The sequence below is a fragment of the Nycticebus coucang genome, chromosome 14 (genome assembly GCF_027406575.1).
Source record: "Nycticebus coucang isolate mNycCou1 chromosome 14, mNycCou1.pri, whole genome shotgun sequence".
NCBI lineage: Eukaryota > Metazoa > Chordata > Mammalia > Primates > Lorisidae > Nycticebus > Nycticebus coucang.
The window spans coordinates 29,864,888-29,892,380 of NC_069793.1; the positions used below are offsets into that span (position 1 = coordinate 29,864,888).

The 27,493-nt window shown below is 37.2% G+C and overlaps 1 protein-coding gene across 1 annotated transcript in view; it reads right to left on the reverse strand.

Annotated features, from left to right (window-relative positions):
- The window catches only part of PDHX (pyruvate dehydrogenase complex component X), an 85,527-nt gene that overhangs the window by 7,609 nt on the left and 50,425 nt on the right, over positions 1-27,493 (reverse strand). Inside the window, exons 6-9 of the mRNA XM_053560571.1 lie at positions 13,931-14,111; positions 11,517-11,664; positions 3,952-4,010; positions 81-239 (exon numbers count right to left, since the gene is read on the reverse strand). Coding sequence (XP_053416546.1) covers positions 81-239; positions 3,952-4,010; positions 11,517-11,664; positions 13,931-14,111 — 547 coding nt within the window. The remainder of the gene's footprint in view (positions 1-80; positions 240-3,951; positions 4,011-11,516; positions 11,665-13,930; positions 14,112-27,493) is intronic.

Genomic DNA, 27,493 nt, shown 5'->3' on the forward strand with positions numbered 1-27,493 from the left:
CATGTCAAAACTTTATCAGAAAGTAATTACTTGGAAGTATATTCCTACATTTTAAAAGCCCAGTATTTCTAAAGACATACCTTTACAGAGTCAGCAATTTCCTGTATACCCTTGGAAGCAGCATCTTTTATGATTGGTGTAATTAAACCTTTATCTGTTGCCACAGCCACTGAAATGTCAATACAGGGAAGCTGCTTGGGGCCCTCTCCATCCCAGCTTACATTAACATCTGGCATTTGCTAGAAATAGGAAAAACATGTAGCTTTAGACCTAGAAGGTTACCGACAAATAACTAAAATTATTATGCGGTTTTCAAAGGGAATATAGCTAGATAGAAGAAAACAAATGCAACTTTGGCTTGAAAAAGGTGGTTTGGATTTGTGTGTCAATTCTCTGGGAAGAATAATCAAACATACCACCTTTCTGAAGCAAGCTAGAGGAGGAAATGCTGATGACCTGCATGTTTTGATCTCTTTACATCAAGGTCAAAAAAAGTTTTCTTTGTTAAAACTGATTGCTAGAAGGTATTTAATGTTTGTCTCAAGCAATGACCAGCATGCTTTGAGGGGATTGGAAATATCAGCGATATTCAACTACATTATTCCTTTGGCATAAAGAAGTCTGACTTTCTAGCCCAGCAAAGGGGTACACTGTATATTAATTAGCAGGCCCTCAGTAAATGACTTCTCTACTTAGAAAGAGACTTCTAAGCTTCATAAACATGATTTATATGTATGAGCATACATACATCTAATATACAAGCAACTATACTAAGGATTAAAAAAATGGACAAAGTGACTAAATGCCTGGAAACAGTGTACATTGATGATGTTGCCAAATGTCACAGGTGAAAGGATGCCAAAAAACAGAAATAAAAAAGGAATTTATCTTCTGAAAATTTCCTTGCTTTCTACAGAAAATCCAGACCTGCCCGCATGTCATTCAAGCACGGCCCTACAGTTTGGTTCCACCCTACCAATACATTTTACCTGTGACCACTCCCCTAAGAGGAATTTCCCACTTACCCTTCTCACTGTCTCGCTAAGCTCATTTCCATTTTGAGACCACCTTCATGGCATTTTTTTTTTTCAGACAGAGCCTCAAGCTATTGCCCTGGGTAGAGTGCTATGCGTCACAGCTCACAGCAACCTCAACTCCTGGGCTTAAGTGATTCTCTTGCCTCAGCCTCCTGAGTAGCTGGGACTACAGGTGCCTTCCACAATGCTCAGCCATTTTTTGGTTGTAGTTGTCATTGTTTGGCAGGCCTGGGCTGGATTCAAACCCATCAGCTCTGGTGTATGTGGCTGGGACTTAATTGTTCTTTTCATTTTCCTACTTTCCAAGGCTCAGCTCATTCATTCATTTAATAATGTTACTATGTCAAAAGAATCAATTAAGTCCCAACCCCTCAGAAGATTTTAAATTATTCACAGACAACACTAAAAGACACACACACACAAACCAAAAAAAGGGAAACCTCATGAACGAAGAATATCTGACAAATAAAAATTTTATCACAAAATTATGTAACAAAACCTATGCAGTATGCTCTAAGTTGTATTCAAGGAAAAATACGGTCTTGAATTAAACCTTCTAATTTATAAAAAAATTTACATTACACATTCAAGTTTTCTAGCCAAGTATTTCTAACCAAAATGAACCCAAGAAACGAAGAGATATATAAAAAAATCAACGTCAGCTAAGAACATAAAAATACAACAGCAAGAGAAAGAGTTTAGAATAATCCCAGGTACTGAGGACATTAAAGGAACTATAAGAAAGAAATTTAAATCATTCTAGGCTACTAAGTTTTGGAATCCAGGTAAAATGACTGATTTTCTAGGAAAATAATAAGCTTCCAAAATTGCTTTAAGAAAAAGTTGAGAATTAGATCAGTAATTATGGGGATAAAATGAGAAAGTTGCCTATATTCCCCTCAAAATAAAACTAAGTTCAGGTATTTTTTACTGTGAATCTACAAAACTACAAGAAATACAAATCCTTATAATATTGAAATAAGCACAGAAAAAAGAAAAAAAATCCAAATAAGTTTATTGAAGCCAATGATAAAAAAAGCCTATAAAGCTAATACCAGATTTAAATTATAACTACATATGATTCTGGGAATAAAATTATACAATGATATATTAACAAATATCTTATGGACCACTAGAGCTACATTTAAGGAATGCAAAAATGATTCACAACTAGAAAATCTTTAATATAATCCAAACTATTTGGTCAAAAGAGAAAAGTCATATGAACAATTATATACATGCTAAAAAAGCGCACACTTTTAAAGTTCTGTATTAATGTATTTTCTAAGAAGTAAAAACAAAATTCAATATAAATAAATGTACTTTAAATACAGTGTTGTTAACCAGCAGTGATCCCAGAAAATAGCTTCGCTACAGAGAGACAGCACGATGGAAACTGGTGCTGAGCAGGAAGGCAGGAGCCTGGGTCCTAGTCAATTGACATCTCCAGCCAGACACTGCCACTGAACCATAGGCTCATGCTTACCGGCCTTCCTACCACCTCCACTGGGACATCTACTAGGCTCCTCAAATTTAACATGTGTGGAACCAAACTCAGGATTCCTCACCTCAAACCTACTTTTCTCCTGGCTGAGCACTGTGGCTCACGCCTGTAATCCTAGCACTCTGGGAGGCCGAGGCAGGTGGATTGCTTGAGATCAGGAGTTCAAGACCAGCCTGAGCAAGAGTGAGACGCAGTCTCTACTAAAAATAGAAAAACTGAGGCAAGAGAATTGCTTGAGCCCAAGCATTTGAGGTTTCTGTGAGCTCACCATGGCACTCTACCCAGGATGACAGAGAGAGACTCTGTCACAAAAAAATCCAACCCCACTCCCCAAACCCTACTTTTCTCCTACTTCCCTCAATCTTAGTACAGGGAAAACTCCATTCCTCCCACTGCTTTGTCCCAAATCTTCAGTCTTTCACACCCCACATCCAATTCATCAGCAGATCCTGTTGGCTCTACTTTGAAATGGAACCACGATCTCCAATTCACGCCAGCTGCAAAGCTAACACCTTTGTGCAAGCCACTGTTGTCTTCTACAGCCTCGTAGGGCGCTCATGCTTCCACCCTTGCCTCTCCTGCTGTATTCTACTAAATGCTGAGCATAGTCTGTCCTTTTTCTTTTTAAAGTATAAATCTGATCACCTTAGCCCTTTGCTCAAAACCCTCCACAGCCTTCCTTCTCATTCATAATAAAAACTGTGGTCCCACCATGGCCAACAAAGCATCACATTCGTAGTACTTTAGCCCCTCTTCTTCTCCTCCTCTACCTTCTTAAAAACTGCACCCGCTCCCTATCTGCTCCCCCACTTACTAAGTCTACTCTAGGCACACGACCCCTCAGCACCGTGTCTATGGATAACAGACCACTCTTCACAGCCTGGGAGCTTGTGGGAGGCTCTATGTGGAAGGCTCTTCTACCAGATCCATTTTTGGCTCACTCCTCTCTTCTCAGGCCTTGCCTCTGACTGCCTTGTCGGAGAGGCTTCCCTGGCTTCAGGTTTGAACAAGATACCCTCAGTTACTTTGTCCCCTTACCCAGCTTTCTTTTGCTCCTCAGCACTTCCACTATCTGACTTATCAGTACCTCCCCTGTGAAAACACAAGCTCCATTAATGCAGAAATCACGTAGGCTTTTGTCCACCATAAATTCCATGCCTAGAATGTATTTAGCATAAAATAGGGGAATCAATTAGTATTTGCTGAATGAATGGTCTTTATTCTATAATTAGTTTGGAGCCTCTTTGATTTATAGTTTCTTCTTCTGTGAAACAGGGAGATTAAATGATATTTTTATCAATAAAATTATAAAATTTTTGTGACTTAAAAATAAGATTTCTATTTCTCATTATAAAAATTCCAAGCCACGAAACTCCTTTAAAGACAAAATTATTTGGGCTTGCTACTTACTTTAAGGGTAACAGCTGCTGCCTTGATGATAAAATCATTTACTGATACTTTAATGTCATCTGAAAGAAAAATCAGCACAGTAAATCTAGTGTTCGTAGTATAACTTTAATACTGATCATTATGATTTCAAACTTGTAAATTATGGGATATGGTAACAAACAATGGTAAAAATTATTATAGGCTTTTGTTTGCTTAATCAATAAGGTTCTGATTAGAAAAACTTGCATTATATGAAGTCCTGGATAAATAATAGTAACCATGAATATAAAAGTTTACTTCTCGGCCTTGACTACATTTTTTAAAAATTGCTCAGATATCATACATGGGAACTTGAAGGACATATTACACACATAATCAATTGAAAAAAAAAAAAAAATAGAACCAACTCCTATGTCTCCAAAGAGACAAACGGTCTTTGTGGTATGCGAAGCCAGAAGTTTACAAAATGATTCATTATTTTCTCATCCTTTTCAGATGCCCTTATTCTCTAGATGGTTTATAATATTTGTTACGTCAGAACAGAGGTACATGTAGGTACTTTATATAAACAATCATACACATATACATATGAAGGAGTTTTCAAAAATTTCTGTTTACTAATGGGGTGTATATGGAAAAAACTTAAGACAACTGCACTAAACAAGAGCTGCTTTTTAACTTAACAAAACAGGATACAACAAATGCCAAAGATGAAGCAATGCTGGCATAGGTCCTAGTGCAGTAAGTAAAATGAGGTTCCCTGTCTAGTTTGATAGTGAATCCATTTGAATTAATTTCTTTCCTGTATACATAATAATTTTAGAATAAAGCTGGGGTCCCTCCACTTCCAACAGAGGTGATCGTAACTAAAGCACCTGCTTTATACCTTTGTTTCTGTCTATGGGCGTAAAAGTGTTGGAAAATATAACCACACTTGATTTCTTCTTGCAAAAGCTACTAGAAAAAACCTTTAAGATCAAGATCTAGCCAATGGTATGTGGCATGAAATACATATCTTATTACTAGGGTATTATGGAATTTTACGTGAGCAACACCTCATTCCAAAGGCATGCTGCAGACTTCAGAAAGAGAATAGATGAATTACCATAAACCTAAATACTGCCAAACTGTCATGGTAACTGTCAGTTACACAGTATCACACTTCTTCTAATTCCGATCTCCAGAAACATATTTGTATGTTTGTTTAAAATTCCTTTAGGGGTTAGGGGTGGTGACTCCTATAATCCTAGCATGCTGGGAGGCCAAAGTGGGTGGACTGCTTGAGCTTAGGAATTGGAGACCAGCCTGAGCAAGAGCAAGAACCCATCTCTAAAAATATTAGCTGGGCATTGTGGCAGGCGCCTGTAGTCCCACCTACTTGGGAGGCTGAGGCAAAAGGATCACTTGACCCCAAGAGTTTGACATTGCTGTGAGCTATGATGCCACAGCACTCTACCAAGGGCAATAAAGTGAGATTCTGTTTCCAAAAAAAAAGTAAATAAAAGAAATAAAAAACTCCTTTAGGAGTAGAATATATATAAATATAAATGGATATCCGGAGCTAAAAGATTGTCATTGTCTTTGTTATATATGCTAAGCATATATAACAGATTTGCTCTGCACAAATTCAAATATGTGGACACGGTATTTTAGGAACTCACTCTGCTCATCTCTCTTGGTTCTCTCAGCCTTCTTCTCACTGTATTTACTATACTATCATTCACAGGTATTCACAGCAAAGATTTCTAAAACCAACCACCGGTTGATGACCCCCAAACCTACTGCCTAAGTTCTCACCTAAAATTGTCTTCAAATACTCCAGCATTCAGCAGCACCTCGAGGTGACTTTCTCTTCCTGGCTCCGGTGTCACTATGCTCTCCAGGTTTCCTTCCACTCTGCCTGCCCACTCAACTCACTCTCAGCCCCTTCCTCTCAATGTTGGCATCTCTCCAGGCAGGAACTTGGAGTTCCATGGTTTTGATACTATTTACAATGATGGATCCTCCAAATTCTACCTCTAATCCCAACGTACTGGACCTTCAGACTTGTATACAAGGGCTGTCTGGAGAATATCCAGTCGTGTATTCTCTATTTTTCAGACTACAGTCATCGTATCTATCTTTTCACATGCTGTTTCTATTAACATGGCTAACAGCCACCTTCAACTCTAACATATGTGAAGGAGGTTTCTTTTCAAATTTCTTTACCTTTAACTCCGTATTATGAAAAATTTCAAACACAGTGAAAGGAGACTGACGACACTGAGTAGGAGACATTTTCACTTGCATATTGTCAAGTTACAAGCGCAAAGATAAATTATAACCTCCTATAAGAAAGAGGAGCGAAGATAACGTGTACTCCTAAGATTCATGAGAAAATTCTTAATTATAAAAACATATCAAACCTGTTCCAAGCAAAGATACTCAATTAATCCAAATCTTCATTGAAGTATTACTGATTACTGTCTCACGAGTAGGTGAACAGCAAAATTATTCTCACATTTAACGTTTATATCATGACTAGGCAAGTTATGACCTGAGAACTATAAGGGGTACTTCCAGGGTTAATTTTTAGAAATGTATCACTTTCTCTGAAATAGCATTCCATTTGGTTCCTTGACTTCTAAAAGTTGTCAGGGCTAGGCACAGTAGCTCACGTCTACAATACCAGCACTTTGGGAGGCGAAGGTGGGAGTACTGCTTGAGGTCAGGTGCTTTAGACCAGCCTGGGCAACACAGCAAGACCATGTCTCTACAAAAAATTTTTTAAAAAAAATTAGCTGGTCCTGGTGATGCATGCCTATGGTGCTAGCTACTTGGGAGGCTGGGACAGGGGGATCATCTGAGCCTAGGAGTTCAAGGTTGCAGTGAACTATAAACACTTCACTTTACTGTAGCCTGAACTATAAACACTTGACTTTACTATAGGTGAAAGAGAGTGTCTGTCTCAAAAAAGAGAAGAGAAGAGGAGAGAACAGGAGGGGAAGGGAGAGGAGGGGAGGAAAAGGGAAGAGAGGAGAAGAGAAAAGATAAAATCAGGTTGTCTTTATATGAAATCTTTAAAAATCTGTATGTAAACTGATTTATAAGTCCTGCTTTCACTTAGAATGAAGAAAGCTGCAAAAGAAAGTTGTTCCTACCTTAACAGGGTGAAATAAAATGCAGGATAAACCTCAAAATCATAACTTTTCTTGAACCCATTAGGGAGCTCAGGTTACAAAGCGAACAGTGAACTGAATTCCAAACTGTGATGATCAACTCCCAGGACAGACGAAGACAGGAAGTAATTACCCCCTGTCAGACCACAGGAGTGAAGAGGACAGAGTATGGAACAACAGAGCAGAGAAAGGCATCAGTGCTGGGGCTAAGTCAACGAAAATTACCCAAACTGAAACACAAAGAGAAAAAAGAATAAACAAGAGAAAAAGAACATGTAAGAGTTGTGGAAAATTCATCAAGTCTAATACTTATAGTAGGAGTCCCAAGGAGAAAACAAATGAAGCGAGAGATAAAAGTGCAGCTGAAAAATTTTCACAATTAAAACAAGACAATAAACTACAAATCTAAGAAGCTGTGAAAAACCCAAACAGAAAACATATGATAGAAAAAAAATGTGGGCATATGACAGTCAAATTGCTAATGGCGAAAATCTTGAAGGCAACCAGAGAAAGAAAAAACAGCGCACATAGGGGAACAAATACTAAAAATGGCAGCAGACATTTTGTAAGCCAGAAAACAACAGAATAGTATCTTTATTTAAAGTAATGAAATAAAAATCTGGCTAATTCAAAATTCTATACCCAGCAAAAATATCTTCCAAAAATGAAGAAGATACGCCCATTAGGATTACTTCAACTAAAAAAAAAAAGAAAATACATATATACATAAAGTAACAAGTGTTGGCAAAAATGTGGAGAAATTAGACCTTTGTGCAATGCCTGCGGGAATGCAAATGATGTAGCCACATGGAAAATAGTATGGTAGTTGCTCAGAAAATTAAAAGTAGAATTATATAATCAATGAATTCCATTTCTGGGGATATACTCAAAAGATCTGAAAACAGAGACACAGAGAAGTCCTTGTATATTCACATTCGTAGCAGCATTATTCGCAATAGGCAAAAGGTCAAAACAACCTAATGGATTCATCTACCAGCAGATGAATGAACAAATTACGGTATATACATACAATAAATAAAATACACACCATACATACATACCATAAAATATTAGTCAGCTTTAAAAAGGAAGGAAATTCTGGCACATGCTACAACATAGATGGACCTTGAAGACAAAATGCCAACTGAAATTAGCCAGATACTGTGTACTCTCATTCATAAGAGGGACTTAGAGAAGACAAACTTCTAGAGACAGAAAGTAGAATGGTGGTTGTCATGGGTAGGGGCAAAGAGGAATGGGAAGTTATTGTTTAATGGGTACAGTGTTTGAGTTTCACAACATGAAAAGCTTCTGTGGATGAATGGTGATCATGATTGCATAAATATGTGAATGCACTTAATGTTAATTAAGTGTGCACTTGAAAATGGTTAAAATTATAAAATTTATGTTACATATATTCAACCACAATTATGACATTTTTTAAAAAAGAAAAAAAGGGCAGACTTTTTCAGATAAAAGTGGCAAAAATGTATTGGGAGTCAACTTGCTCTATAATTAATAAAACCAAATACTCATCCTTTTTTTTTTCTTTTTTTTGAGACAGTTTCACTTTGTCACCTTTGGTAGAGTGCCATGGCATCGCAGCAACCTCAAACTCTTAGGTTTAAGTAATCGTCCTGCCTCAGCCTCCCAAGTAACCGAGACTGCAGGTGCCCGCCACAACGCCTGGATATTTTTTAGACACAGGGTCTTGCTCTTGCTTGACCCAGGCTGGTCTCAAACTCACAAGCTCAAAGCAATCCATCCACCTCGGCCTCCCAGAAATGCTAGGACCACAGGCATGAGCTACCATGGCTGGCCTCTAAATGCTCACTCTTTTAAGAGATTAATCAAATGATTAAATCATTAATCAGACTGATATAGAAAGTAAGAGAAGACATAAATCACTAATATCAAAAATAGAAACATCATTTCAAATTACACAGAAGATAGACGTTTTAAGTTTATATGAACAATTTTATGCCAATTAATTTGATAACTTAAATGACAAATTCCTTGAAAGACATAGACTACCAAAGCTCATCCAAGAAAAAATAACTTCTATTTTAAAAATTAAATTTGTAGTTAAAAATTCTCTCAAAGAAATTTACTGATGAATTCTACCAAACAATTAAAAAAAGAAATAATAACAACTATACCCAAACTCTTCCAGAAAATAAAGGAGAAGGAAATATTTCCCAGCCCATTCTACTATATCTGATTAAAACAACAACAACAACAACAAAAAAAACCTAGAGAAAAACACCTCAAGAAAAGAAACCTACACAAGTAGTATTTCTCATGGGCATAGGTGTAAAGGTTCTTAACAAAGTTTTGGAATATGAAATCAAGCAATATAGATCGTTTGACACATTTTCATCACATTAGTTAACATAGCTTTTGTATGAACCAAGTGTATGGTCCCCCACAATCATACTAATGTACACAGCTATGGTTTAATAAAAAAAAAAAAAGAAATGAAGCAATATAAGAGAAAGTTAATAATTAAATGGGTTTTAAATGAGGAAAATAAAGTATGTTGAACATCTAAAAATCAACCAATGTAATTCACCATATTAACAGATAGAAAAAAGAAAAGATTATCTCAAAAGATTCATAAAAAGTGTCTGACAAAATTCCATATCCATTCATGATTAAAACTCTCAGTAAATTAGGAACGGGAACTTCTCAATCTAGAAAAGATAATCTATAAAAACTCTACAGCTAATGTTAAAGACTGAATGCTTTCTCATCACAGCAAAAATGCCAGCTTTTGCCATCTGTATACATCATTATATCAAAAGTCCTAGTCAGTACATAAGACAAGAAGAGCCATACAGATTGAAAATCAAGATATAAAACTACCAATTCATGCTAAAAGTCCATATGTCTTGCAGCAACCTCATTTTTAATTTATTTTTGGGAGGAACATTAAAAATTTAATAACTGAAAATACATTTAGAACAAGAAATATAAAATTAAAACATTAAAGAAAGTATTTAAATTTCATTAATAGAGTTTTGTGGCGGCGCTCCATGGGTAGGGGACTGACCACATACACTGAGGTTGGTGGGTTCGAACCCAGTCCGGGCCAGCTAAAATTAACAGTGACAACTGCAACCAAAAAATATCTGGGCATTGTGGCAGGCGCCTGTAGTCCCAGCTGCTTGGGTGGCTGAGGCAAGAGAATCACTTAAGCCCAAGAGTTTGAGTCTCTTACTGTGTCGCTGTAGGCAGAATGCTGTGATGTGTGATGCCATAGCACTCTACCTACGGCGACACAGTAAGAAACTCAGTCTCAAAAAAAAAAAAAAAAGTTTCTGTTTTAAACTTGCTAAAATGTTAAGAACTGCTTTTAAAAAATATCATACCAAAATGTATTCAAAACAAAAATAACCAATTTGTCTAAGAAAGTCATTCACAAGTCCTTATAAAATATTCACCTATGTAAAAGCTAAAGCAAATCAAAACAATTAAGCTTACTTATGCTTAAAAAAAAAAAAAAACAAAACAAAACAACCAACCCAAACTATGTACTACAAGTTGAGTATCCCTTATCCAAAATATTAGGACGAGAACTCTTTCAAATTTCACATTTTTGAATATTTGCATTATACTTACTACCTCAGCATCCCTAATGTGAAAATCCAAAATCTGAAATGATCCAATGAGGATTTCCCTTGAGCATCATGTTGGCATTTAAAAAGTTATGGATTATGGAACAATTTGGATTTCTAGATTTGGCATGCTCAGTCTGCATTTGCAGATCTCAGTGTGTAACAGATAGCTGGACTCAGTAATGTCTGTTAATGAATGTTAACTGAATGGACATTATGCAAATATGACGTTAAGAGAAGAAAAAAGAAAGGTAGGACAGAAATCCTCTTCTGCAGAAAAGTAATAATATTTGTGATTTATTTAATACTATGGAGCCAATATATTTCTTTCTTTCTTTTTTTTTTTTTTGAGACAGAGTTTCACTATGTTGCCCTTGGTAGAGTGCTGTGGCATCACAGCTCATAGCAACCTCAAACTCTTGGGCTTAAGTGATTCTCTTGCCTCAGCCTCCCAAGTAGCTGGGACTACAGGCGCCTGGCACAACTCCCGGCTATTTTTTGGTTGGAGTCGTCATTGTTGTTTAGCAGGCCTGGGCTGGGTTTGAACCGCTAGCTCCAGTGTATATGGCTGGCACCCTAGCCACTGAGCTACAGGCACCGAGCCAAGCCAATATATTTCTTAGAGGAAAATAGAACTAATTTTTTTTTTCTCTAGTAGAAAAATATACCCAGAATAGACAGCAAGTAAATCATGAAATTGAAATAAAAAGCTACACAATATGAATTTTATAAATAAAAGATTTCATATATATATATATTTCAAATATATATAGCATATATATTTATATTAAGTAAATTCAACTTCACTAACCTTTAACCAGATCTTTCCTAACTTTTAAAACAGCTCCAACGTCACAGTCAGCAGTAGCATATGCATGAGGCACAGTACTTTTAGATTCAGTTAACCTCTTGGCAATAACTCTTCGAATATTGCTAGCAGGGATTTCGGTGAATGTGCCCTATAAACAACAAAAAAGCAGTAAGTGAAATTCATTCTCAGTGATCAAACTTATGATGTTAACCAAAGATTAATAGAGGAAAAGTACTATTAAAATGTCTTAGTATATGAGAGAATATAAAATAAAATCTGAGGAATTTTGGCTTTAAAGTATATCACTACAGAAAAAAGTAGTGAAATTCATGTTTCAGTTGTGAATGGGACATTTTATATTACTATGTTTATGTTGAGGAAAAAGAAATCTACTAAATGAGTAATTCCCCCGTAGATGTGTATGTATACACATATAAATATACACATATACTATACACATGTACATACCATACACACACAGTGCCGGGAGGCGGAGGAGAGGAAAGGAGGCAGGAGAAAGATACTATGTATGTAAAATTTTAATGCTCAATATACACCGATAACATTTGTTATCTTATATAATCTATCTTGTATCTCTTATAATTAGATAAGTCAAAGATGATTTGAATATTATAACTAATACGGTTTTTTCCATTTCTTATAATATCTACACATTTTTCACACCCTTTCTCTATATACAGGTAGATATATATACACACACACATATACACAAACACATACATACTCTACCTGTAAAGCAGCTTTTGTTATAAGTATCACTTAATGAAACTCAAAGTAGCCAATAAATTAACAAATCAACTACAGATGCTCCCCAACTTAGGATGGGACTGTGTCCTGATAAACCCACTTTAAGTAGAAAATATCATGAATCGAAAATGCATTTAATACACCTAATCCAACTAAATATCAGACTAGCGTATTTTGCACATGCTCGAACACTTATTATGCATTAGCCTACAGATGGGCAAGATCATCTGGCAACACCGTACACTGCATGTCGCTGATTGTTAACCTGTGACCACGTGGCTGACTGGGCACTGAGGCTTGCTTGCTACAGCTGCCCAGAGGGCACGGGAGTATCACACTGCTTTCTACTGAATGTGTATTGCTTTTGGACATTATAAAGCTGAAAAAATTGTAAACTGAACCATCTCAAGTTAGGGACAATTTTTATAAAAATGATATATGACAAAAAATAATACAACATAATAAATAATCCACCAAATTATTTCCAGTTTGATTTGTGACTTTAAAAAATCAGATGAGTATCTTATTTCCTAGGAATTGATAATAGAAAGTATGAATGAGGTAATAAAATCTTCCTACAACTTCACTGTAGCTTTTGCATTTTGTTTCCTGAACCACTCACAAAAGCATGATGGGCTTTAAATTACATTTGATTCTTTGTCTTCACTCTATTTTGAGATTTCCTTATAATTGCTTCAAGATAATACAAAGCATCTGACAGTGCAGCTGATTTCATTTTTACAAATACTCTCAAAGAATTAAGTATTTTATGTTAGTAAAGTACTTGATCAAATAGAATAAATGCTCACTACATAGCAGAAGAATCTGAAAGTAAGGTTTACCTTACTAATCTGAATAACCTACTTTTTGAAGAAATAAGACGTGACTACACAAAGTTTTTTGTGTATGTAATCATGAATCATTTATAAACATTTAAAAATCTTTTTCCCATGAAACTTTTACTATCTTCAACTCTTTGATAATATGCTGGGATATATTTCTCCATTATAATGAGCAGGATAGGTTTGTTTATTTATTTTTCTTCTTTTAATTTTTTTTTAACTGCATACTCAATTCAAATAAACTTGATTGCCTCATACTTCTTCTGATGGAAAGCAAATGACCTGAAAGGTACCAGGAAAGAAGGGGCAGCAGGCAGAATGGAGTAATTTGAAAACAGAAAAGGACTGTTACACTGCATGTGTATGAGAAGGAAAGAGTGAGTGGCCTTATAGGCTACATAGTTCTTCACGGTCAGACTGTCATTCTCTAGTCAAAAAATAAAACACATCTACAAGAGGGGGTTAGTGTCAGCTACCATTAGCTGTATGGTGTGGGAGAAAAAAATACATAAAAAGTATCATAATAGAACATATACTGCGTATATGTTACTGAAGTTGTGGAACTTGTGATTAATTTAAATAAAAGCATAGTTCTAATGTTCTATTTGGAAGTTAGTATTGTACAAATAAATTTGAGATCTGCTAGGAAATCTGTAAAACAAAGCATCTGGAGTGTTTCTTCTTTATCACTTTTGGGTACTACTAAAATGGACTGGTAAAAGTAATCATAACACATAGAATAACTGCTCTTATTTTTCCTCTCACCAAAATCTGAAAAATAAAAATGTAGTCAGAAGATGTTACCACTGCATTAGGTTGTCCAGGAACTGACACTGGTGGGATCACTGGCCGGGGATACGATGGCCCAGCTGTGGCCTGTGGAGGTGAAGGTGAAGGTGCTGTGGGAGTGGCTACAGGGGCTGCAGCAGGTCTGGACTCAGTGATCTTGCCCATCTGTTTCAACTGGACCAGTTTGAGAGCATCCCTGGAGATAAAAGGGGAGTGGACAACCATGGTTAGCAACAAGGACTATAAGAGAGCTTTCAGATGAGAAAGGCAGGTGAGACAGGCAGGGAAGACACAGAAATACACAGATGTCAAGGTCATAATACAAAACCAGATATTTGAGCTAGAAAATTAAATTCTATCTCTTACCTGGCCTACTGATTCATATTATTTGTCCAATGGCTATAATATTTGCACATCTTTAAAAGCCAAACAATAATTAGAATTTTATCAACTGTCTGTATTGAGTATAAACATTCATTTTTAAAGAAGAAATTAGTATTTTTTCCTGTGGGATGGATATCATTTGGTACATAAGCAATTCATTAATTAAACCAATAAAGTAATTTTCACATGGCTCTCAAAAAGTGTCAAGTTTATTGCACATGTGGCTTTAAATTATTTATCTATTTTATCATTGTTTACTCTAGTACAAATCAGCTTGATAAGGGCCAGGAAATCACACCATTTTAAATTTTGCTCAAGGTACTATGAGTACAACCTAATGTAATAAATCTAACCACAGCATCACTCAGAATAAAAAGTAACTAGTTCCAGACTTGCCTGTAAAAGAAAGTTATCTTTGTTTTATAAAAAGATATAATTAACTTTCTAAATATGCTAAGCCCTCAATTCACAATGCTACGTTACAGTGGTAGAAGGCAATATAATTTCTTAAAGTAAATTTTTTTTGAAAATTTTAATATCCAGCAATTAATTGGGAGTTATTTTTCCAAATTTAAGAAAAAATATGTTTTATATAATAAAGAAACAACTTCAGGGTGAGACAAATCTAAAGCAAAACTATTTCTCAAATAATTAATATTTTGGTGGTGTTTATTAGAAGCATTAGTAGAAGGAAAAACGTAGCATCTGTTGAGTATTTTTGAGATGACAATTAATATCCCTAAAATAATATCCCATGTTGCCTTTTACTTATGGCAACATGATGGAAAGAATTCTAAGATGGCCCAGAATTTCTATTCCGCATGTACATACCCCATATAATCTCTCTCGAGTGTGGGTGGACCTACTGAATAGGATTAGGTTATGTGATAACAATGATGAGAGTTTATAATTGCAATTAAGGTCCCCAATCAGTTGACTCTGAGTTCATCAACAGGCAAATCATCCTGGAGTCAGACTTATCAAGCCACCGCTTAAAAGAAACTGGGCCTTCCTAAAAGAGATTTCAATGGAGAGATCCAACTGCTGGCCCTAGAGAAGCAAGCAGACGTACTGTGAACTGCTCAAGGAGATGACACATGGCAAGGCCCTGAAGGGGCCTCAGGGTGGTCAGTCCCTGGCTGATAGCTAACAAGGAGTAAGGGGCTAAAGTCCTACAGCCCCATGGAACTGAATTCTGCCAAGCACCACATGATCTTGGAAGAGGACCTCAAGTTTCATGAGACTGCAGCCTTGGCTTACCCCTTGATTTCTGGCCTATAAGACCATGAGCTGTGAGCCTGGACATGCTGTGCCCAGACTTCTGATCTGAAAGACTGTAAGTTGTTAACTTATTATGCAACAACAGAAAATCGACACGGGCAGGGCTGCTCTAGCTAAGGTGCAAAGGTATATATTTTTTTCTTTTTTTGAGACAGGGTCTTACCATGTTGCCCAGGTGTTGTCCAAGCTCTGGGCTTGAGTGATCATCCTGCCTCAGCCTCCTGTGTAGCTGAGATTACAAAGGTACCAAGTGCTTGTAAAATGTATCAGCTATATAGCTACATTTCTAAGGAAAAAGGCTGGATGCCTGTAGCTCAGTGGCTAGGGTGCCGGCCACATACACCAGGGCGGGTGGGCTAGAATCCGGCCCAGGCCTTCTAAACAACAATGACAACTCCAACCAAAAAATAGCCGGGCGTTGTGGCGGGCCCCTGTAGTCCCAGCTACTCGGGAGGCTGAGGCAAGAAAATCACTTAAGCCCAAGAGTTTGAGGTTGCTGTGAGCTGTGATGCCAGAGCACTCTACTGAGGGTGACAATAGTGAGACTCTGTCTCAAAAAAAAAACCTACCAACAACAAACAAACAACAACAAAGAGTCCAAGCTTTTCAGTGTAGCCAGAAAAGGATACATGAATTGGAAGTAGAACTAACTTACTTGTTTCAAGATTAAAGAGCTGACATTTTAGATAAGATGTCATGATGACGAGGAAATCTAAAATGCTATATCTTCTTGAATCTCTAAGTTCTGGAAGACGGCCTGAAAGTAGGAAAATGAGCCTACTATGTGTTAAGTAAGTGCTTATGTTATATAATCTTACCTTAGCCATAGGAGAGATGTTTAACTACTCTCAATTTACAAATTACTAAATAGGCTCAGAAAGGTTAAATTATATGTCTAAAGCCAGTATTTCTCAAGTACCTACTCTATTTCAGAGGTGGTAGATACAGTATTAAGATACTTCCTTCCATCAAGGAGCTGCACTCTGCAGAGGGAATTACACTTTAATCAAGTAAACAAATTACAAAAGTGGTGTGCTGTGAAAAAAATAAAGCAGAGCAGAGAGAGATTGATGTGGAGAGCAGTTATTTTAAAAGCACAATGGTCAGGGAAGACCTGAGCAGGTAAGACTTACGCAGAGTGATGCAAAGAAGCAAGTCTCAAGAGTAGAAGTGTAACAGCAAGAAACATGCAGCTTCTAAGAACAGAAGGAAGGCCAGTGTGGAAAGGGGTGAAAGGAACAAAGGAGGAGGGTTGAAAGATAAAGCGTCCCAGAGATAAGAGAGCTGGGATCAAACCCAGGTCTGGTCCACTCCAAAGACTGCATTTTCTACTAATGGTCTTATTTCTATGTATAATAATCTAAGGAGGAGCCAGAATAATTTTTTCTCAGGACAGACTAAAGTATGTAGATTCACAAGAAGCCTGGGGTTGAACAAAGAGAGGGATTTATCTCATTTAAAGTTAAAAGCAGAACCTCCTGACGAAGGCCTTGTACTCATCACACAAAAAGTAACCAGAGCAAAGCTGGAGGCAATGCTGCCTCTGAGAGGTGAGCCACAGCATGGTGACGGTGACCGAGAGACCTAAGGAGTGGAGGGGGGATGGCCACAGCATGGTGACGGTGACCGAGAGACCCAGGGAGTGGAGGGGGGATGGCTACAGCATGGTGACGGTGACCGACAGACCCAGGGAGTGGAGGGGGGATGGCCACAGTATGGTGACGGTGACGGAGAGACCCAGGGAGTGGAGGGGGGATGGCCACAGCATGGTGACAGTGACCGAGAGACCCAGGGAGTGGAGGGGGGATGGCCACAGCATGGTGACGGTGACCGAGAGACCCAGGGAGTGGAGGGGGGATGTGTGCTAGGGACCATCGGACATGCTACTAAGGCTTTCAATAAGCTGTCTGGAAATAGATTTTTAATCTCCTTATGAAATTTAGAAACAAAAGCACCATTTTCTAGTTAACTGTAATTGCGTCTATGTGTAACGTAAATGACTGCCAATACAACACCTGGAGATTAACATCATAAGCCAAAATCCTGGACAGAAAGAAAAAAAGGTGAGCAATGATACAAAATAAGGCCTTACATTGATTAAGTAAAATGCCTCCAACAACAACAACAAAATTTAGTTTTTAAGAGCATTTATAAGTCATAGCCCAACTGTAACGTTAGTCTACTTCCATATAATAATTAAATACATCTCTCTAACAAAATCTAACCCATCTAGGTTTACATCAAACTAGTTTAACATCAGACTAGAGTTTACTGTCAGTCTTCAGATAAAACAACAAACAAAAAACAATGAACACAGAGAGGCTACAAACATCTACATTGTTAATGCCTGAACACAGCTATTTTTAAAAAAAAGGCTGATGAAACTAAATACACATTTTTATCTCACTATCGGCATAGCTATTAGTTACCATTTTATTAAGAAAAAAAGGTAGTTTAGTTTATTCCTGTAGTAAATTAAGATTCTTGGATAAAATGGCACTTTGTAAAACAGTCATTAATCATAAACAGGCCAGACATAGAATCAATTCTGGCCATTGGTGGACAGTAAACTTTTATTGCCGATTTTACACTTATATGTCTCATGAAGTATAAATGCTAATTATTATTTAATAGCAGCTCTATAACATAGAGTACGATTTTCATGATTTCTATACATGAAATAATTAATCAGACTAAACTTGAAAAATCAGGTGGGCATTACAAGCTATTAAAAATTAGGAGAAAAATGAATACACCATAGACATCTGCAGAAAGACAGGATGCTTTAGAAGTTCACTCAGGTAGAACTTTGTCCACTTGGATCCCTTAGAGTAATTCAATAGGGTGTGATATAAATTAATTTGGAAAAGAAATATCACTGAAAACAAATCAGAAACTCGCCTATTATGCTCAGAAGACTTTTGATGCTGTGACATGAACACAAATATTAACTACAATTATGATTTAAGACATCAATACACCAAAGACACTGAGGCTGCAGGAAAGATATCTAAATGTGTCCTGTTTCTGTGGCCATGACACTTGGTTTCTTAAAATAATCACATGTATAGGCAAAGTCAAGTCTACATACTTTTGTACAACATGTATTCTGAGCAATATGTTTTCAATGCAAAATTAAAACAGCAGTCTTGACACCTGTGGTTTTCTTCACAAACACAATGACATTTCTTCAGCAGTTGGAATGGATGTTTCTACTCTGCTTATACTTTTCAGTGGCAAGATATAAAGGAAAGCGGTCCCTCAGCATGTTAAGAATGTACATTAATGCATTTTTGGGGTAGTGTTTGCCAAAACCTGCACTTCTTCAACCCTATCAGAAGATGACACCAGGCTAAAATTTTTCTAAAACTTGCCTTAATTCTAAACTTAAAACACAGGCATTTTTTAATAGTATACAAAAGCAAAAGTCCTCAATAACGCATGTTCTATGGATACATTTTTCTCATGAAATCTTTTATAATATTTCTTATTTTGAAGACCAAAGGTGGACAGCTTTCCACTGGACAGTTGAGGAATAGGGCAGGGAAGAGAACTGGGGAACAGGGAAGGAAAGATAGCAAGAATATTAAAAGCCTAACTCTCAAATACTGCTTCTTTGGGGTATTCAGAAGACAATACCACTTTGTTCTCCTTAAGACTAGTTACATTAATATTAATTGGTGTCACATGTGTATTAAGAACATATGGAAAGAAGAGAAAGAAAGCTTTTCTTTATTACACTGCTGTCACACCACTGAAGTGCCCTCCAAAAAGTCACCGAATTTAAGAGCCTGTCCTTAGCTCCCATTTTCTTTGACTTTTCACCCATCTTGCAGATATCCTCCAACACAGGAATATTAGCCTTCTAAATAGTAAGTTTCCCTGTTGATGATCTTAATTACAACCACTGCCATATTATCTACTAAACCTACTTCTCTAATCCCAAACTATCTCCTGCAATACATCTCACTGGTCCTAATACCTGGCTTCTAAGTGCTGACAATAAGCTCCAAAAATTATGTACTCCTCTAAGACAAATGCTTCCCCAATCTCTCATTTCTATTTCTGGAGGCAACATTTCATCAGCCAGACAAAACTCCCAAATTCATTCCTTGAATTGTTGCCATCCTGGTCTACACTCTTCACTGAATATTTTACAAAGGTTTCTGATTATATCCTTATAGTGTTGTCTCTATCAGGAATCTCCCTTTTACTTCCTCTATCCACATTCAAGTACTCATTATATTTCTCACTTGAATTACTTTATAAGTCTATTAATTTATCTCCTTATCTTTTTCTGCTCCAACTTAAACTTACACAAATTTGCAAAACTAATTCCTCTAAGGTACAGCTATGATTATTCTATATTTTGCCAAATCTTTAATGATTAATGAATTAAATAAAGATTCTATCTTATCTCTCACAAGTCTAGGCAAGGCAAGCCTACCTTATTATAAATACATTTTATCCCATTTTTTGAGAAAGGTGCATACTGATAGAAGACTAACAAAATTAAGAAGCCAATAATACATGCTAAATAAGGATTGATGTGAAACAAACAAACAAACAAACTAGGTGAAATTGGCTATCCAGATTCTTAATTTTAATTTTTTAATGGCTAGGCAAAAAGTTCTTTAATTCAAAATCCTATAGTCTAGGATGCTGCCTTTCAGTCAGCTCTCACTTCAGCTGATTTCCAACTCATATAATGGGGCATCAACGTCACAGTATGTATGTGATAGAACTACACACTCATATTTGGTTAACAAATCAGGAAGGGCATAATAGGGACAAAGGAAGAGATCTAAGAATTATATACTACCTTCAATAAGATAAACACCCAACAGTAAACCAAAGCTTTAACACATAGTAAAATGGGGAAAAAAGAAAATGTTGCCTAGCCCTGCACTGTCACTTAATAATTTCATAAAATTTGCCCTCTTTCTTTTTTTTTTTTTTTTCATTGTTGGGGATTCATTGAGGGTACAATAAGCCAGGTTACACTGATTGCAATTGTTAGGTAAAGTCCCTCTTGCAATTATGTCTTGCCCCCATAAAGTGTGACACACACCAATGCCCCACCCACCTCCCTCCTTCCCTCTTTCTGTTTCCCCCCCCATAACCATAATTGTCATTAATTGTCCTCATATCAAAATTGAGTACATAGGATTCATGCTTCTCCATTCTTGTGATGCTTTACTAAGAATAATGTCTTCCATGTCCATCCAGGTTAATACGAAGGATGTAAAGTCTCCATTTTTTTTAATGGCTGAATAGTATTCCATGGTATACATATACCACAGCTTGTTAATCCATTCCTGGGTTGGTGGGCTTGTAGGCTGTTTCCACATTTTGGCGATTGTAAATTGAGCTGCAATAAACAGTCTAGTACAAGTGTCCTTATGATAAAAGGATTTCTTTCCTTCTGGGTAGATGCCCAGTAATGGGATTGCAGGATCAAATGGGAGGTCTAGCTTGAGTGCTGTGAGGTTTCTCCATACTTCCTTCCAGAAAGGTTGTACTAGTTTGCAGTCCCACCAGCAGTGTAAAAGTGTTCCCTTCTCTCCACATCCATGCCAGCTTCTGCAGTTTTGAGATTTTGTGATGTGGGCCATTCTCACTGGGGTTAGATGATATCTCAGGGTTGTTTTGATTTGCATTTCTCTAATATATAGAGATGATGAACATTTTTTCATGTGTTCATTAGCCATTCGTCTGTTGTCTTTAGAGAAAGTTCTATTCATGTCTCTTGCCCATTGATATAAGGGATTGTTGGCTTTTTTCATGTGGATTAATTTGAGTTCTCTATAGATCCTAGTTATCAAGCTTTTGTCTGATTGAAAATATGCAAATATCCTTTCCCATTGTGTAGGTTGTCTCTTTGCTTTGGTTATTGTCTCCTTAGCTGTACAGAAGCTTTTCAGTTTAATGAAGTCCCATTTGTTTATTTTTGTTGTTGTTGCAATTGCCATGGCAGTCTTCATGAAGTCTTTCCCCAGGCCAATATCTTCCAGTGTTTTTCCTATGCTTTCTTGGAGGATTTTTATTGTTTCATGCTTTAAGTTTAAGTCCTTTATCCATCTTGAATCAATTATTGTGAGTGGGGAAAGGTGTGGGTCCAGTTTCAGTCTTTTACATGTAGACATCCAGTTCTCCCAACACCATTTATTGAATAGGGAGTCTTTCCCCCAAGGTATGTTCTTGTTTGGTTTATCAAACATTAGGTGGTTGTAAAATGTTAGTTTCATTTCTTGGTTTTCAATTCGATTCCAAGTGTCTATGTCTCTGTTTTTGTGCCAGTACCATGCTGTCTTGACCACTATGGCTTTGTAGTACAGACTAAAATCTGGTATGCTGATGCCCCAGCTTTATTTTTGTTACTAAGAACTGCCTTAGCTATACGGGGTTTTTTCTGGTTCCATACAAAACGCAGAATCATTTTTTCCAAATCTTGAAAGTACGATGTTGGTATTTTGATAGGAATGGCATTGAATAGGTAGATTGCTTTGGGCAGTATAGACATTTTAACAATGTTGATTCTTCCTATCCATGAGCATGGTATGTTCTTCCATTTGTTAATATCCTCTGCTATTTCCTTTCTGAGGATTTCATAGCTTTCTTTATAGAGGTCCTTCACCTCCTTCGTTAGGTATATTCCTAGGTATTTCATTTTCTTTGAGACTATGGTGAAGGGAGTTGTCTCCTTAATTAGCTTCTCATCTTGACTGTTATTGGTGTACACAAAGGCTACTGACTTGTGGACATTGATTTTATATCCTGAAACATTACTGTATTTTTTGATGACTTCTACGAGTCTTGTGGTTGAGTCTTTGGGGTTCTCTAAGTATAAGATCATGTCGTCAGCACAGAGGGAGAGTTTGACCTCCTCTGCTCCCATTTGGATTCCCTTTATTTCCTTGTCTTGCCTAATTGTATTGGCTAGAACTTCCAGCACTACGTTGAATAGTAAAAGTGACAGAGGACAACCTTGTCTGGTTCCAGTTCTAAGAGGAAAAGCTTTCAGTTTTACTCCATTCAGTAAAATATTGGCTGTGGGTCTGTCATAGATAGCTTCAATCAGTTTTAGAAATGTGCCACCTATGCCTATACTCTTCAGTGTTCTAATTAGAAAAGGATGCTGGATTTTATCAAATGCTTTTTCTGCATCTATTGAGAGGATCATGTGATCTTTATTTTTGCCTCTGTTAATATGGTTGATAACGTTTATAGACTTGCGTATGTTTGTTGCATGAGCCGAGATGCGAACGAGCAGCAGCTTTGCTGTAGGTGTAAACTCGCTCCTGTAATTATTAAGTCAAGAAACAGACTATACACCGTTTGATGGCATATAGCAAAGTTCTTTATTCCAAGTTTAAGTTTTGTACTCTTCCAGTCACGTACACACCTAATCCATTATCTATAAGCTGAATTTGAACTTGAAAGGAAATTTATCATATCAATGTAACCACTTGTGTAGTAAATCTCTTCCTCTAAACAGTGACTAGTTTTCCGAGCAGGGCACAAAGACAAAAATAGCTATAGGGGAACAGAGTTAATCTTCAAGCATTCAATCAGTTTACTCAGTATGAAGTAACGACTGTGACCTTCCTTCAGGGCAAAGCACCTATAGACCTCTGACAATATGTTGTTAACATATGTCAACCCTCTGGCCCGTATCTCTGAGGAAGGGCGGCATGCCCTTGGATCTCAGGCTTCACGGGGTGTACTGCTTCAGAGAAAAGGCCTAAGGAATTTTCCAAAGAGCCTAACTCTGTGAGTAACCCAGGGGGGTCCAAGCGTCTTAAGCCTCTGGAAGAAAAGCATGTCATTTTAAACTCACACTGAATTTACTTTGTGTGCTTGCTGTAGGATAAGTTTATTTCTAAATATTATCCTACAATGTTAAACCAGCCTTGCATCCCTGAGATGAAGCCTACTTGATCATGATGAATGACTTTTTTGATGATAAGCTGTAATCTATTGGCTAGGATTTTGTTGAGAATTTTTGCGTGTATGTTCATGAGTGAGATTGGTCTGAAATTCTCCTTTTTGGTTGGGTCTTTTCCTGGTTTTGGTATCAGGGTGATGTTTGCTTCATAGAATGTGTTGGGGAAGATTCCTTCTTCCTCAATTTTTTGGAATAATTTCTGCAGTACAGGAGTAAGCTCTTCCTTGAAGGTTTGATAGAATTCTGGAGTGAAGCCATCTGGACCAGGGCATGTTTTGGTTGGAAGCTTTTTTATTGTTTCTTTGATCTCAGTGCTTGAAATTGGTCTGTTCAGGAGCTCTATTTCTTCCTGGCTGAGTCTAGGGAGAGGGTGTGATTCCAAATATTGATCCATTTCTTTCACATTGTCAAATTTCTGGGCATAGAGTTTCTGGTAGTATTCAGAGATGATCTCTTGTATCTCTGTGGGATCAGTTGTTATTTCCCCTTTATCGTTTCTGATTGAGGTTATTAGAGATTTTACTTTTCTATTTCTAGTTAGTCTGGCCAATGGTTTATCTATTTTATTTATTTTTTCAAAAAACCAACTCCTTGTTTCATTAATTTTCTGAATGATTCTTTTGTTTTCAATTTCATTGATCTCTGATTTGATTTTGGATATTTCTTTTCTTCTACTGAGTTTAGGCTTAGATTGTTCTTCTTTTTCCAATTCCATAAGATCTCTTGTGAGATTGTTGATGTGCTCTCTTTCTGTTTTTCCAATGTAGGCATCTAAAGCGATGAATTTTCCTCTCAAAACTGCTTTTGCAGTATCCCACAGGTTTTGGTAGCTTGTGTCTTCATTGTTGTTATGCTCAAGGAAGTTAATGATTTCCTGTTTTATTTCTTCCTGCACCCATCTGTTATTCAACAGAAGATTGTTTAGTTTCCATGCCTTTGGGTGGGGTTGAGCATTTTTATTAGAGTTGAGTTCCACCTTTAGTGCCTTATGGTCTGAGAAGATACAAGGTAAAATTTCAATTCTTTTGATTCTGTTGATATTTGTTTTGTGTCCCAGGATATGATCAATTTTGGAGAATGTTCCATGGGGTGGTAAGAAGAATGTATATTCTTTACCTTTGGGATGGAGTGTTCTATATGCGTCTATCAAGCACAGTTGTTCTAGGGTCTCATTTAAGTCTCTTATATCCTTGTTTAATTTCTGTTTACAGGATCTGTCCAGCTCTGTAAGAGGAGTGTTAAGGTCCCCTGTTATTATGGTATTATCAGATATCATATTGCTCAGACTGAGTAAGGTCTGTTTCAAGAATCTGGGAGCATTTAAATTGGGTGCATAGATATTTAGAATTGAAATGTCTTCTTGTTGTATTTTTCCCTTGACCAATATAAAGTGACCATCTTTGTCTTTTTTGACTTTAGTTGCTTTAAATCCACATGTATCTGAAAATAAGATTGCAACTCATCTTTTCTTCTGAATTCCATTTGCCTGAAAAATTGTCATCCAACCCTTAACTCAGAGCTTTAATTTGTCTTTTGAAGCCAGGTGTGTTTCTTGCAGACAGCAAATGGATGGCTTGTGTTTTTTAATCCAGTCAAACAATCTATGTCTCTTCAGTGGGGAATTCAAGCCATTAACATTTATTGAGATAATTGATAAGTGTGGTAGTATTCTATTCGTCTTATTTTGTGAGAGTCCATTGCTTAGTTTTATCTTTTGCATCAGTGTGGAGGTTTGGTTCTGTCCTTTAATTTCTGAGTTCTTACTTTGCTGCTGATCCATTGTGGTGGTCAGTGTGCAGAACAGGTTGAAGTATTTCCTGTAGAGCTGGTCTTGTTGTGGCGAATTTCCTCAATGTTTGTATATCCGTAAATGATTTGATTTCTCCGTCAATTTTGAAGCTTAGCTTAGCAGGGTACAGAATTCTGGGCTGGAAATTGTTCTGTTTAAGTACATTAAAGGTAGATGACCATCGTCTTCTTGCTTGGAAAGTTTCATTAGAGAAGTCTGCGGTCACTCTGATGGATTTGCCTCTGTAGGTCAACTGGCGCTTACTCCTGGCAGCTTGCAGAATCTTTTCTTTTGTCTTGACTTTGGACAGGTTCATCACAATGTGTCTTGGAGAAGCTCGGTTAGAGTTGAGGCGACCTGGGGTCCGATAGCCCTCTGAAAGCAGTGTGTCAGAATCTTTGGTGCTATTTGGGAAATTTTCTTTTATAATATTCTCTAGTATGGCTTCCATTCCTCTGGGGCATTCTTCTTCCCCTTCTGGAATTCCTATAACTCGTATGTTGGAACACTTCATAAAGTCCCATAATTCTGACAGTGAACGTTCTGCTTTCTCTCTCTTCTTTTCTGCCTCTTTTACTGTCTGAGTTATCTCAAGAACTTTGTCTTCTACCTCTGAAATTCTTTCTTCTGCATGGTCTAACCTGTTGCTGATACTTTCCATTGTATCTTTAAGTTCCCTAATTGACTGTTTCAGTTCCTTCAGGTCTGCTATATCCTTTTTATATTCTTCATATCGTTCATCTCTGATTTGATTCTGTTTTTGGATTTCCTTTTGGTTATTTTCCACTTTATTAGCAGTTTCCTTCATTGTTTCCATCATTTCTTTCATTGTTTTCAACATGTGTATTCTAAATTCCCTTTCTGTCATTCCTAACATTTCTGTATAGGTGGAATCCTCTGCAGTAGCTACCTCATGGTCCCTTGGCGGCGTTGTTCTGGACTGGTTCTTCATGTTGCCTGGAGTTTTTTGCTGATTCTTTCTCATGGGTGATTTCTTTTATCTGTTTCCTTGCCCTAATTTTCCTTTCACTTCCTCTTGCTCTTTAAGTTCTCTTGCCTGTGGACTAAGGGTTACAGGACCAGAAGGGTGAAAAAGTTTAAGAGCAAAAAATGGGTGATAGAAAGGAGGACCGAGTGATAAGAAAAAAAAAAGAAAAATAGAGAAAGGAGAGGGGGTGGGTAAAAGGAATATTGACAAAAAGAAGAGAGGCACAGAAAGAGGGAGACAGAGCAATATAGGTGTACAGTAGAGTACTTTGATACAACCTTAAAAAAAAACCACCTTCTGGGGGTACCCAGTTGGGTGGTTCCCTTGAGGTCAGCAGCTCTTTGGTAACCTGATCAGACACAGTACCCCACCTCCACCAAGTAGAGAGGAAAGTCAAAAATGCTATAAATCAAACCAAAACAAGCAAACAGAAAACTTTACGGGATAAAATTGGCTGGAAAAACCAAATAATAGCAGTAGAAACACTAACAAAAATGAAGTTCTAATTATTGAAATAGGCAGCAATGGAAAATTATAATTAAACTAGAAAAATTGAGAAAGAAAAAGGATCTGTATGGAAAAGGTTGAACTTAAAAAACAAAACAACAATCAACAACATCAAAATAAACAAAAAAAAAACAACCAAACCAAAAAAAAAAAAAACAAAACGAAACAAAAAAAAAACACAACCAAAAACAAAGCAGTATGTATGTGTTATTGAATATTGTCTGGGCACCACGTGGTCTTCTGGGGTATGAGATGTTAATCACAGTTCTAATATGACTGGAGGCTACTAGTTTCTCAAACCCCAGCAGGTAGACACCCTAAATCTCTCTTCAGCCCACTTAAAAGGCACTTTGAACTTGTTCACTTACTGAGCAGAAGCTTTCTCAGGGAAGTGCTTGTCGCTGGAATCACTGCTGAAGTGGCTATCCACTTACCCTGTGTGTCAAAACTGGTCTCCCTCTGCCCCCGAGGGTTAGGGCTGCAAGGTAGCTCACACCCCACCCTTAGGCTACTTGGTCGCTGGGTTACCAGCTCCCACCCAATTCCAGCTCTGCAACCCTGAGGGCGGAGCTGACCGGGGCAGATCGCTCACAATGTCTGCCTGTGACCTAGAGCCAAACACTATTAGCTCTGTCTGGCTCAGCGGCTCAGACTGGGGCCCTAGACAAAGGCCAAAGTTCT